The sequence below is a fragment of the Thunnus albacares genome, chromosome 23 (genome assembly GCF_914725855.1).
Source record: "Thunnus albacares chromosome 23, fThuAlb1.1, whole genome shotgun sequence".
Lineage (NCBI taxonomy): Eukaryota > Metazoa > Chordata > Actinopteri > Scombriformes > Scombridae > Thunnus > Thunnus albacares.
Window position 1 is genome coordinate 9,998,878 of NC_058128.1, and position 13,407 is coordinate 10,012,284.

Genomic DNA, 13,407 nt, shown 5'->3' on the forward strand with positions numbered 1-13,407 from the left:
TCCAATTCAAACCAATGGCTGACATTACACCTCGCCAAGTCCATCTTTATATAGTCTATGGTTTAGGCACAAAAATTACTTGGTTAAGGAACGTTTGTGGTCATGGTTAAAAGAAACCAACTAGTGCAGACTTTGTAGCTCTACACCGACATCACACAATTAACTTCTTTGTTCCTGAAAGACAAGACTCATTACTGCTACTGACGCTAGAAGGCTTTGCCACTTGAACGTTAACGAATGTTGTTTTGAGGTATTTGCTGCAACGACTGTTACCGACAGAACAGTCTCATCTGGGAACATGGTGACATCTCCGCAACAAAGTCTGACAAGCTAAAAAAACACAAGGAATAAGAGAAACGGGCAGGTTGTAAACAAGAATATTTCAACCACCACAAAGTGGAATCTGGAAGTTGGAAGTTAAACTGTGACGGATGTTTACAACATACAATTCTGGTAATACTTTCTCTGTTAAACTTTTCTTTGTTTTCGTGATGTTGCAGGTTTCCCAGCTCTCAAAAAATTGCCAAAATGACAAAAATAAGATCCAAGTTGTAATAAACTAGAATTATCCTTTAAACCATCTGTGTAATTACTTTTCATCCCACCCCACCCATGCACACAATAACTCACGGCATCCCAAAGTGTACATGAGGTTCGAGAGGCGCACCTTTAACACAGTTTTAAGCATTATTTTGTCAATCAGCTTTCCCTCACTTATCTCTGATGAAATCTGCTGTGTCCAGTCAGAGGATGTTTGCTGTTGTGAACCAACTTTGGCACAATATTCCCCAGATCCTTTGCCTTTATGATCCCCAGGAATTTCCTAAATATAGAAACAATCAGTGACCTCCCAGCCTAAAGAAACATAATTTCCTGAATGGTGCACTGAGCGTTCCTGCCTGTGATGAAGCCCCCTCCCCAGCTCGGCTCAGTCCCGCCGGCACTGGCAAGACAGTCTTAATAACATATTTGACCTTGACTCTCCTTGCTATTCTTACCACCTTTACTTTTACCCTTGTGAGATAAAAGACTAGTTTCCTTGCTGGTGTTGTAATAACAGGGCTGCAAGCCTTCTTCTTCTACTTAGAATTCAATGTATTGTCATGATTTTACACAGAATAATTGGATTTTAGATTGGACATAGTGTCTAAAGATGTATATCCTCAACACCAGAAATGCACATCAATATGCTAATACTGCAACGTCTAAGGGGTTGACAAAGAATGATTCTGTCATACTAAACTGAGTTGGAGAAGGAACAAGCTCAGTCTTTGAAGGTTTTGGTCCCAGAATCTACAGTGTTATGTTAAAATAAGAGACAATAGATATTGTTACGAGTTTGTTAAAAGCCTGATTTCACGACATCCAATCATTTTTTTAATAACTGTAGACACAAGCTCTCCTTGCCAGCATGTAAGCTTTGCCTAAGAGCTATGAATTATATGATGGGTAAAAAAAAAGTCCCCATTTGGAAGCAGCGCAGACCTAAAATTTTCAGTATTATGAAGTTATGACAGAGTGAGATGATCTTTAAACTGCGCCTGAGGAGGCAGATTTAACAACAGACGGGTGTGTACGCTCTGATTACAGATCTTCAGTCTTCTCTGAGCTCAGTCTTTATTTATTCATGTCGTTAAACTGTTCTTGTGTTCCTGTCGTTTCTCATTTTGCTTTTGCAGTAATACAAACATAAGACATAACTGAGGGCAGAGACTGAGCAAAAGTTTAATATTAAACATCGTAAAAATTGAATGATCATGATCTGAACAAATACATTTCTTTTCAAATGTGTCAGATATCTTCTCAAATGTTTCCTAGAAACAAATAAAGATACAGCCCCAAATATAATTACATGGAAATTAGAGCTAAAGCAGTAAATCAGTTAATCCATAAAATGATTGACAGAAAGTCAACAGTATCTGTTGATTGATAAATTTTGATAATTTATTAATTGTTTGAGTAATATTTCAAGCAAAAATGTGAACATTTGCTGCTTTTATCTTTTATTTTATATGATAGTAAAGTGAATATTAGACTGTTGGTTGGAAAAAACAAGACATTTGAAGACGTCACCTTGAGATCTAGGATATTGAGATTTTTCACTATTTTCTGACATTTTGTAGACAAAACAATTAAATAGTTATAGAGAAAATAATTGTCAGATAAAAAATAATAGTTAGTTGCATCTGTTAATTATTTGTTTCCACTGTGCATTTATCAGGCTCACACAACTCCAGCTTATTTTAACTGTCCAGTATCCTGCTGGACTACTGAAAACATTTTGTCCACTTCTAATTTAAGATAACCTCTGTATCATGCACCTTTACACATACTGCATTACTGCGTTATCAGTGTGACTAATGGCGGGGGACTTCAGTGTGTTAAAGGGACGTTTTGTGCTTTCACAGGTCTGGTTGGTGTCTTGAGGACACTGTGGAGCAGATGGGCGTCCCCCAGAGAACACCAAGAATTCAGTGTATGTGTATGTGTGTGTGTGTGCATGTGTGTGTGTGTGACTTCATAGTGATGTCCTCTCCTTGTACAGTCCACTAGCTCCAGCACACGGAAAGTGCCAGACAATAGCAGATTGTGACGATCAAAGAAAGTCTCTTTGTCTAGTAAAAAAACAAAGGACACTATGAATAGTTTATTGACTCTGCCAGCTGTATGGATCCTTCCCATGCTTTTTATAGTGAGGTCAAGACCCCATAGTTCCCAAAAACATTATCTACAACAGATTAGTCTTGCTCTTACAAAATGATTGGACTAAAGGTATAATTTTGCTTTGATTATGAGAAACATGTTTATATGAGTATGAGTCGTGCCTTTATTTTTAGAGTGTGACTTGCGTGCCTTTCTGCAACCATATGCTAACATCTATGAATATTTGATAATGATGTTTCATGTTTACATACTATAGGCTACAATTCACCAAAAACCAAGAGGGGCATGTCATTATTCAAGGTCTTAATATATGGAACAGCAGCAGTCATCGTGTAAATATGACCTTTAAAAAAATCCATAACGACAATCTGACTGTAGGAAAAATCCAATACAGACTTAGTAACTCTTAACATGCAACACAACATCTCTGTCTCTGTTGCAAGTCTCATGCAACTGCTTCTGGTATGTGTAAGCTCAATGAAGAGTGTATATATGTGTGTGTGTGTGTGTAATGCGCGTGTTTTTGTGAATGCGTGCTCAGACAGCTTTCCCTGCAGATTCGATATGGCTGATTAGGGCTGTTAGATGAGGATCAGAGATGACCTTGGTTGACAAACCATCTGCATTTACTTGAGAGATACACAGAAAGACCACTGATATAAATAAACCTCACTTTGCTCTCACAACAGAGTACACACAGTACTACAGTATGAGCCTTTTATGGAGTCTTTGTGATGAGTGCGCAGTTTAACAATCCATCAAGACTCAACGTGACGAAAATTGTCAACTCACTTGAAATTAGTCAGTCTGTGTTTAGTCTGAACACACTTTAAACCTCCATTTTTTCATGTTTTTGGACTCTTGCACAACAAGCTGTCAACACAACATTGACATACTGTATTATCACCATTACACACTGATATGGTGAATGTGTAAGCAAACACTTGCCAGTTTACAATATTCACTCTCTCTTTAGCTCTCCACCAACTCCTGTGGGAAGAATCTTGCTCTCTAGCTGCTAAATGCTCCACTCTGTTCACCAACTAGTCGCTAACTTTGTCTGTGTGCCGTTTGGTGGAGAGCAAGTAGTGTAGAGTGAGTTAATCAGAGAGTTTTGTTTTGCTGAAAATAGCTGCCTGCTGTATCAGGAAATGACAGCGATGATAGCAGTGAGAATGAACAATGACAGTTAAGTTTCAGGCTGTAAAATGAAAACAATGAGCAGAAATATGCTAAAACACTGGGAAGAGCTGAGGGGAACTGCAGCATGGGGAGATTATTCTTTGTGGTTCGTCTTCATGAGCGACACCTTTCACTCACACATAGCCATAGTCTGACACATTATTACACGACAAAAATATAAATTAGTGCAGCTTTAAGTAAGTGATAATACGCAACAAGGTGTCCTGACATCCAAAAGTAACAAACGAGGCAAAGGCAAAGAATGCCACAACGTGAAGAAGGATAATCCCTCTACTATGTCCATTAATTTATATATTCGAACATATTATTAGTGTATTATCACGTTCATGCTATGACCACTTACCATAGTCCTAAAAAGCTTTGATCCAATCATCATCCATTTTGTTTGTATTGAGATTTACCCATGGTTAGATTTGCTTCAACTGTGAGAGTTAATTGATAATGTATCATTGAGCAGAAGTATTGAAATCCATCCAATGTAATGCTGATTAGCAACAGTGGGTAAAATGTCGATCAGTGCATTTTGGTCCTGTAATAAAATGTAATCTGTTACCTCCCTGCCAATCAAAGTATTATCAGTGCCAGTGTAACCGCACCTAAATTAACAATGACATCTAGTGGCTTCAAACAGTGATGGGATCTAACTGACATGTGTTTGGGTCCAGTGAGATGCAGGTATGCCATCTGTAATCAATGACTGTATGTTTAATACATCAGCCTGGTGCACCTACTGGGGATTTAACGTGGTTTCCATACCAATGAGGAAAATTGATGGGATAGAAAAAAAAAAGCTCCTCCCACAGACGACAGGTGTCACACATGAGCTACGACGGCCTCTAAGCACGTTATGAATGCAAATCACAGCCCTCACACAAAGAAGGGGGGAAGGTGGAAGGAGATGGATGGATAGATGAAGGAGAGTGATGGAAGGCAGAAAGATAAAGAAATGGTAGATGACCATGCTCAATGTTGTGTCAAGCTTAATGTTGCGTCCTTGTTTCTGCGTAATATTATATTGTTATGCTTAAAGCTTATCAATATTTTTATATCAACAATGAATCAGATGACTGTATATAATGTGACAAACCCATAGAGAATTATCACCCATCTTTGCAGTCCTCTTTAGCTCTACAGCACATTTTAGCAACTTTTACCTCATTGTTGTGGTTTTATATGTCTGTATACCACTTTGGTTCAGTCCCTACTGCAGTCATCAACCTTGTTTCCAGCTGTTGTTTTTTTCATTGTAAAAGTGCTGGTAAATTCTCTGTTCACTACCATCCCAGCACCATGGAGTGGACAGAAAAAGTTAACAGCTATCTGTTGAACGTAGTGGACCATTTAGTGGCTAAAGAGCAAGTTATTGCCAACAGGAGTTGGTGGAGACCAAACCAGAGCTAAAAGGAGAGTGTTAGATTCACTAGGTGGCCGGAAACATGATTCCAAATCAATGCTAATTGCTATGTGTTAGCTGTACATACGTGTGAAATTGCTAATATGTTTGTCATTTCAACTTTATAAATTTGTAGCATGTCAATATTGAGTTTACTGCTTGTTATGTTGCTCCCAAGTGGCCAAAAAAATCAGTTAATGCAGGTAACTAACAATCACATTTACAATCTTTATGGAAAAGCTTACCTGCTCAGTTTTTATTTAGTTCATCTAGGTTCACGCCGCAGTTTTCTAGCAAAGCAAGACTTCAAGTCACATGGACTCATGACCTTGGACATTAATCCGGCAAGCTCATATATTTTAATTTATGACTTAAGCTGAACATGATGGAGTTGTGCCATTTACCAGGTGTTCATACCATTGAAGAACACATGAAAAAAAAAACTGATGGATAAAAGCACCATTCAAGACTGTTTTGCTCTTGGTTCATTATAATTTGTTACACCTTCCAAGCATGAATAGCCATAAAACTGCAAATTTCAGCATGTTTCCTGTAGTTGTATATGAATAAATTCTCATTCATAACACCAACATTGGCGTTAAAAAGCACCAATACCTGCATTTTAAACGGTTTCATTGGGGTCATTTAGCATCAAAGGGCATCGTTGTTACCTGCTCATACAAAGAAGTTTAAGTAAATCATTAAATCTTATAGAGTTTTAATGCCTCAGACATGCTTGGTGTAATTTCATCCTATGCATGAAGAGAGGCACATGATGCCAGCAGAAAGCATGACAGAGATGAGAGGAGTAATGGTGAAAGACTGGGAGAAAAAGCAGGAAGCTGCAATGGAATTTCCACACCCTGATGTGGGTGGACTCCACATGCCCAGGGAACAGAGAGGGCACATTCTCCCTCTCTCCCCTCCTCCCCTCTTTTTCTTCTCCACCTCCCCTTCCTCCCATCTTTCTCTCTTTGCTCTGACAATAGGGGCCATGGAGAAACAATGCAAAAAGGAAAGGCCCGGGGATTGTGTAGCAGCAGTATGGGGGTGGTCTGAAGTGCTGAGAGGGGAAGACGGGTGAGAGGGCCTTGTCGGTTTATAAGGGTGGGGGGTGGTCAGAAAGAGTGATGGAGGCTTTCTTTTGCTGGGAGGAAAGTAGGGTTTTGATGAGGAGAATGTATGGAAAACCAGCAGGGACGAGGGGGGTGACAACGGGGGTGATGAAGAGGGTGACGTAAGATGTGAATAAAGGGTGGCGTGTAGTGTTGAGGGTACCAGAGGCACATGGCCTAGGGGGCGAGGGTTATGTTTTTGTGGGACTCAAACATTTTTCTGCCTGACTGAGTCTGAAAGTGATCATGCTGAGTCAGGCAAAGGCAATCTCAGCCTCTTTCTCTGACACTCACACACACTCGTATGCACACAGGAGCAAACCAGAGGAATAAACATACACTCTCACCACCAGGTGAGGAATCTGTTTTTTTTTTTTCAGCTCCATGTGTACATGCTCAAGATACAAAAATATAATGTTTATAACCAGGATACCGAAAACAGGATCATAACTAGGATACTATTGTGCATGTAAACTCTCTAACAAACCCAAAAATAAATGCTGACATTAAACTAACTTACTGCAGCTTTCATGTAGAAGGTCAAATTTTGGAACAGCAGTGCTGGAAAATACAAGGTAATGTGTGTGTGTGTGTGTGTGTGTGTGTGTGTGTGTGTGTGTGTGTGTGTGTGTGTGTGTGTACTTGTGTGTCTATCTTTATGAGGACCAATTTGAGTTGTAGTGGGAGTGAGTACTTCTTTGGGAAAGTGAGGACATTTCGGCCGGTCATGACCTTCAATGAGCTGTTTGAGCTGTTTGAGGGTTGGTTTTTAGGGGTTAAAGTTAGAATAAGGTTTAGGTTAGGGGAAGGGTCTGGGCAATGCATTATGTCAAGAATGCAGTAGAAGTACAGTGTGTGTATGTGTGTGTATGGTCATGTGCACGTGTGTTTGTTGGTGGGGGGAAGTGCAAATGACTGCGGAAAATAGATCCAGGGGAAGAAGGGAAAAAAAGAGAGAGAAATGTGATGACCTAAACCTGCCTTTGCTGCCTGTATGTGAAAGAGTGGAAAGTGTGGCGGTCACCTACACAGAGCACTGTCATGACAACCGCTGCTCACTTTTACAGCATGCCAGCTACACTAAGTTGAATTAATAAATGTGGCAGGAAAGACATTTTTGTGTTTTAAAACCACAAATATCTCATAAATCAGGATAAAATTCATAAGCTCTCTTGAAACATTTACCTTGTATTTCTCTGGCAGCTGACTGGTTTGGTTGAAGATATTGCGTTTCTTGTTTCCCACTGAGCTGTCTAAATGCAGACAATCACATCAGGATATTTGCAGTGCTGCTAAAATGGAGTTTCATGGTTAAAAGTAGTTTTTTTTTCAGCTATCTAAAACAACTGACGTTAGCATCTCAGGAGCACAAATTTAGACCGTTCTGTGGGCAGTTTACTAAAGTTGTCCTGATGAATAAATATAAAATGAAATGAAGAACTGAAATAGAGGAACAAGGGCTAAAAAATGGGGATGGGGGGAGGGTGTAGCATCATAACACAGTCCTGGAATATACCATATGAAGCAAAATTATTACATGTAACAATAATCTCTCTGAGGTTGAAACTGTGTGCTATATCTACCACTTTCCCAACTAATGAATACCAATCATAAAAGCTCTGAGGGACATATTCATCATACTCAACCCTATGGAGTAATAAAGTCATCTTCTACCTTGTGATTGGGTAACAGTGTTAGTCTCTGGCTCCATCTTGTGGCGCTAAAATATATTGCAGTTATTCGACTAATGGGTCAAATCAAACTGACCCTTATGATGTTGCAATGTTTCCGTATTTAGATGAAGTGGCAGGTCTCTGTGACGTTACAGCCACAGTAATAGCTGGTTCTTGGCCACGATATGTTGGCCACGAGCTCCTTTGAGCTATAAATAAACTGAGATAAGCTCCGTCTAAGCTGCAATGGAGTGTGCCAATCAACGTGTAATTCTCCATGTTCTATTGGTTAGTATTATTGGTGCTTGTTATTACATTTTACTCTTGTAAAATTAAGTTTGTAAATCATTTATTGGTCTATTTATGTTTTCTTTCATTAAGTCGGCATCATTTCATTATTTGAAATTATTTTTACTTTCTCCGAGAATCTTAAATAAACGTTGAAAGAAAGTAAAGTTAGGTCGACGGGAGCGAGCAGCACGTTAGTGGCAGAGAGGTGGCGCGTTCACGGCATGCGGAGAAGGAGAGAGAGGAGAGAGAGAGCCGGTAGCCCCGCCCGCGAGATGCTATGCGCGTACCACTGAGTGCTACGGAGAGCGATAAGGCCCAAAACTAGCTTTAGTGGCGATTTTTATCAGTGGAATGTCTTTATTAACACAACCAACTTTTATTTTAATCGTTAAATCATTGTCTAAAATGTTCATGGGTGCTTTGTGAGAAGACATTTTGAATGTTGTGGACCACAATCAACACTATCAATAGTGACTTTTATGCTGTTTTCACATTCACATAATTGTGATTTTATGGCCTAAATATGTGATTATTATCAAAAGACACAATGCCTCATTGGTCATATTTTAATTATTATATTTTAATTTATTTTTACTTATCTGTAGTATGTTGTAGTTTTAGAAATGCAATTGAGCATTGTAATGAAAACTTCCTAATAATTTGTCCACCCCATTAACATAAATGAAGGAGACAAAATATCACTAAAATACACTCCAGTACACCACCACCACCCACTACGACCTCAGTAATAAACATAAAGTAGAATTATCACTTTTCTGAGGAAGTTCACACCTCTATCAAAGTGATGCAAATCCTTCTATAATGGACAAATTCAGTGATACAAGGCTGAAACTCAGAGAACCTTCCTGTTGTGGGGAAACGAGTCGGCAGTATTTGCATACCTGATATGTGAACTTCCTTTCTCATTAACACAAGTGGAACAATATCTGACTGAGACCATCCCAGTTGTCAGGATGTGTTCCCCCTGCCATAATGAAGGCTGTTTTAAGACAAACATGAAGCCAAAAAAGCCAAAAAAAATTTCCATCTGCAGTTTCTGCAGGTTGAGATAGAAATCCATCAGATAGCGTTTCCCCTAAATAGCTGAACTCAAGTGGACAACAGAGTTCTCTTGTGGCCAAATTATGCAACTGCATTCCTTACATACCAACATACTACAGTAAAAAAGGACCAATATATATATGACGATGATGATGATGATGATATATTTCACATTTAGGCTATAAAATCATAGTTAGCTTATGTGAATAAACACAGCATAAAGAATAAGTCAGTACTGATAGGGGTCCTCAATATTCAAAATGAAAACATCTTTTCACAAAGCACCCCAGAAAATTTTAGAAATTCATTTAATGATTGGAATAACAGTCGGTTGTGTTGACAAAGACGTTAAAACACTGCAACAAAGACAGGCTTGTCACCTCATTTTCAAAATATAACTAGACAGGCATGAAATGTGGATTTTTATCTCTAGAATAAAACTTTCCACAGATAAAAATCGCTCCCGGTTCGTTTTGGGACACGTCAGTGGTGCGAGCACAGTATCTCGGGGGCGAGCATTTATCTGACCGCGCGCTTCCGTCGTCGTTTTCACTTGGGCGGGGCTAGAGGAAATATATCAGTGAGGAAATAGAGTCCGTCACAAGCGAAGAGCAGGTTCCCAAATTATCCCTCTGCTACGTTTCCTCGGAGGACCTGCGGCTGTCGGCACCGTGGAAATCTCATAAAGCGTCATAAAATGGGGAATTTGCCGCTGTCAATAAGGTAAAAGAATAACATGTTGCTTTGATATTGCTGAACCTGCTATAAATATATGAAGGGCGATGCTATTACAGCCTTCAGGTTAGTCCATGTAGTGGAATTGTCAAGTACTCCTTCACAGTTTGAGTAGTTAATAATTAAGTGTAAACTATGTAAATCTATAATCTTTTAACCTTATTTCTGTTGTTCCAGCCTTTTTAGGACTGGTGCAACCAAGTCTGAACAATGCAGTGGAGGAAGGTTTATAACCAGGAAGATATGCAAAGGCATAACTCATTATTACACTCCGGTCCCGGAGGCAGAAGGCCAGACATTGTGTTCTGCCAAAAACTTCCCCAGTGCCCTTTCGCCAAGCTCATCCCATCCACATCCAGCTCACCTTGCTGCTGACACTTCCTCCTCTCCTTTGCTTTCTAGCACACTCCCACACACACCCCTATCCTCCCAAAACACACACCAGTCAGATTCAGCGCCCAACACCCGTCCACTTCTCCTTTTCCTCTCCTGGCTCGGTGCCCAGCCGGCGGCGGTGGCCAAGTACACGGATATGTATCTGGAGAGTGGCATGGATGTCCTCTTGGTCCAGAGCAGTGCATCACACTTCCTGTGGCCTCCATGGGGGCTTGCTTATGGTTTGCAGGTTTTGAAGGTGCTGGAGGAGCCTCAGTTCTCAGGGAGGCCTGTGCTGGTCTACGCCTCCTCCATCGGTGGCTACACTTTCACCCAGTTACTCATCCATATCACCCAGAGACCGAAAGAACACGCAGACCTCTCTCAGAGGGTGATAGGGCACATATATGACAGCTTGGTGGTTGGCACTCTGGAGCACATGGCAATAGGTGAGTGAGAAGGATCTGCCACAGGCCCACTGGGGCTCAGGTTACTTTTGTGATGGATATGCACATCAGATCTTTAAATAATTAATTAATCAGCTGACCTACTGCTCCAGTTTGTAAGAAGTCCAGGATTTTTTTGCAGCAGCTTGTATCTAACTTACTTTAGGATAGTGCCTGCAAACAGTTATATGTGTTTTTCATTAAACAAAAAGACACAAGGCTGGAATTAAAGACTTTATGTGTTCATTTTCATCTGTAAAATATCAGAAAACTGTGAAAAATCATCATAATTTTACAGACCACAAGGCAGTGTCTTCAATTTGCCTGTTTTGTCCAACCAAAAGTGTCCTAAAACAAATAATTTCAGCTTTTGACAAGGTGGAACTGGTTATTGTTTGGATTTATTTTGTAATTAATTTTCCTGATTAATTTCATGTCGATCGACTACTGTAATTGTCAAATCTGGGGATTTAAAAGTCCTGAGTAGGAGTTAGCTATTACGCAATTATACACAGTTACACATGGTGAGTATTTTAGGGCTTATTATGTTTACAGCCTGTATTGTTGAATTAGACTTTTAGGGCAAAGACTTAAATTAAAATTGTATTTCTTCACTGGAATTATACCTTCGGCATTATGGGGAAGGTTTTGAAAAAGCATTCAAAGAACTGAGTAGGCAGATTTTACATAAAATACATTCAGCAGTAAATTAATATAATAAGTGTGTCTAAGTCACATTTCTCAGGGCGGTGTGGTTGCATTGGAGCCCTAAGTATTTTCTAAAGTACCTCACTCTGAGGAACTTAAACAAAAAAACGTACCTGACAGTCCTGTTGGCTTTCTGCCTCAATTCTTTGCTGTTGTTCTTCTATTTGTTATATCTCTGTGTACTTTGGCTCAAGTAAATACACTTAGCCAGCCAGTCACCGTGGTGAAAGTCATTCTCATACATGTAAACAAACTGGCGTGCGCGGATGAATATGCGGGGTGGTTCGGTTACCAAACCATAATGGCTGCTAAAGGCGGCCAGTTTCTGTGTTTACTTTTTGTTCAGAAACAAACTTTTGAAGTGATTCACGTAAGAATCATTTTTATTTTGAAAGATGTATTAGTCTCAGCAGTTTGCCCCGATGTTTATCGTTGTGTGTCATATCCAATCCGTCTTTTTGTGAATCACCAGAATCTCTATAACAGAGCCGGAGACAGCAAGATTAACATGACACATAGAGCCACAATGGCCACATACATAGGAAATACATCAGGTTGAAATAAACCAGAATTTTCCTTTAACTTTTCTTTATTTTCATTTTTTTTTATAATACCACTTTTTCTATTTAACAAAATTAGCCAACCTTCTTAATTGCATCGGTATTTAGGTTGAATACAAATTAGTTGATATATTAAATACAGTCAAAAATGCAAAATTATTATTTAAATCAGGAATTCAATGCATTCAATGCCAACTTTAGGTATAATTTTCAGTGTTATACCCAATGCTAGAGACATTTCCATCTGCACTCATAAAGGATGAAGTTTGATACTCAGCCTGACTGTGTTTTATATATATACAGTATATCTATATCTTATTTATTATATTATATTTACCCTTTCTGTTGTCTCTTGTTGTTGTTCAGGCCTCGGCAAGACTCTGTTGCCAAGTTTTGAGGGCTTGGTCAAAAACATCGTCTTGTTTTATTTCTGGCTCTTCAAAACCCAAACAGCAGACTTCTACGACAACAGCGTCCGAGTTTTCCACAACAGCCCCATTACTGCGCCGGCCCTGTTCTTCTTCTGTGAAAATGATGCCCTGTGTGACCCAGTTGCCATGGAAAAGACTATTGACCTCTGGAGAAAGAGGGGCGTGGCTGTGGAGAGCAGGAAGTGGAAGGAGTCGATACATGCAGCTCACATGCGATGCCACCGGGAAGAGTATCTCTCTACGCTGGAACGATTCTTGAACTCGCTGCCTGTTTCCTCGCTCAAAGCCAAAATGTGAACTGTTGGAGGGGGGGAGGAAGGAAAAGTTTGGTTTGACTGCATTTTAAAATGTTTTATGTAAGTAAGTTATTTCAAAGAGAAGGCACTTTAATGGCTTCGCCTTGCAGCTTATTCATTATTTTTGTGAGTAAGGACGTTTTTCTCCTTATAAGCATTCTCAAGTATTTGACTTTTCTTGTTTCAATTATGACCCAGGTTACGCTTTAAGTGATATGCAGTATTTAACAACATTTATTTGGAGTTTATTGTCAAATAATGCTTGCTTATGAATGAACAGCTGTTACACTTGTTACCAGAGATTTGGTTTCTGCACAGAATGTGAAATAAAACATTCACACAAGTCCTTTGCTTTCTTTATTTCAGTGGAGAAGTGCTGCTATACATCATCAGATAAGATTTATAATATTTTTTGTGTACTCAAAAGATGCTTTACCACATGAACACACATTTAA

General features: G+C 39.4%; 1 protein-coding gene across 2 annotated transcripts; it reads left to right on the forward strand.

The window, feature by feature from the left end:
- Window positions 1–8,279: 8,279 nt before the first annotated feature.
- LOC122975483 lies at window positions 8,280–13,296 on the forward strand. 2 transcript variants are annotated; one of them, XM_044343934.1, is made up of 3 exons: window positions 8,280–8,336; window positions 10,762–10,960; window positions 12,592–13,296. In XM_044343934.1, the coding sequence occupies exons 1-3, from the start codon at window positions 8,295–8,297 to the stop codon at window positions 12,951–12,953; spliced, it is 603 nt and encodes a 200-aa protein (XP_044199869.1). In that variant the 5' UTR covers window positions 8,280–8,294; the 3' UTR covers window positions 12,954–13,296. The 2 variants fall into 2 exon arrangements, with proteins under 2 accessions (XP_044199869.1, XP_044199868.1); XM_044343933.1 differs by lacking the exon at window positions 8,280–8,336 and adding an exon at window positions 9,972–10,124 and having other exon boundaries at window positions 10,314–10,960.
- The last annotated feature ends 111 nt before the right edge of the window (window positions 13,297–13,407 follow it).

Bases quoted from the DNA above. Each gene is read 5' to 3' on its own strand.
- LOC122975483 (XM_044343933.1), top strand. From the start codon at position 10,099: ATGGGGAATTTGCCGCTGTCAATAAG. The intron at 10,125-10,313 runs GTAAAAGAATAA...CTGTTGTTCCAG, and splicing joins AATTTGCCGCTGTCAATAAG to CCTTTTTAGGACTGGTGCAA. The intron at 10,961-12,591 runs GTGAGTGAGAAG...GTTGTTGTTCAG, and splicing joins TCTGGAGCACATGGCAATAG to GCCTCGGCAAGACTCTGTTG.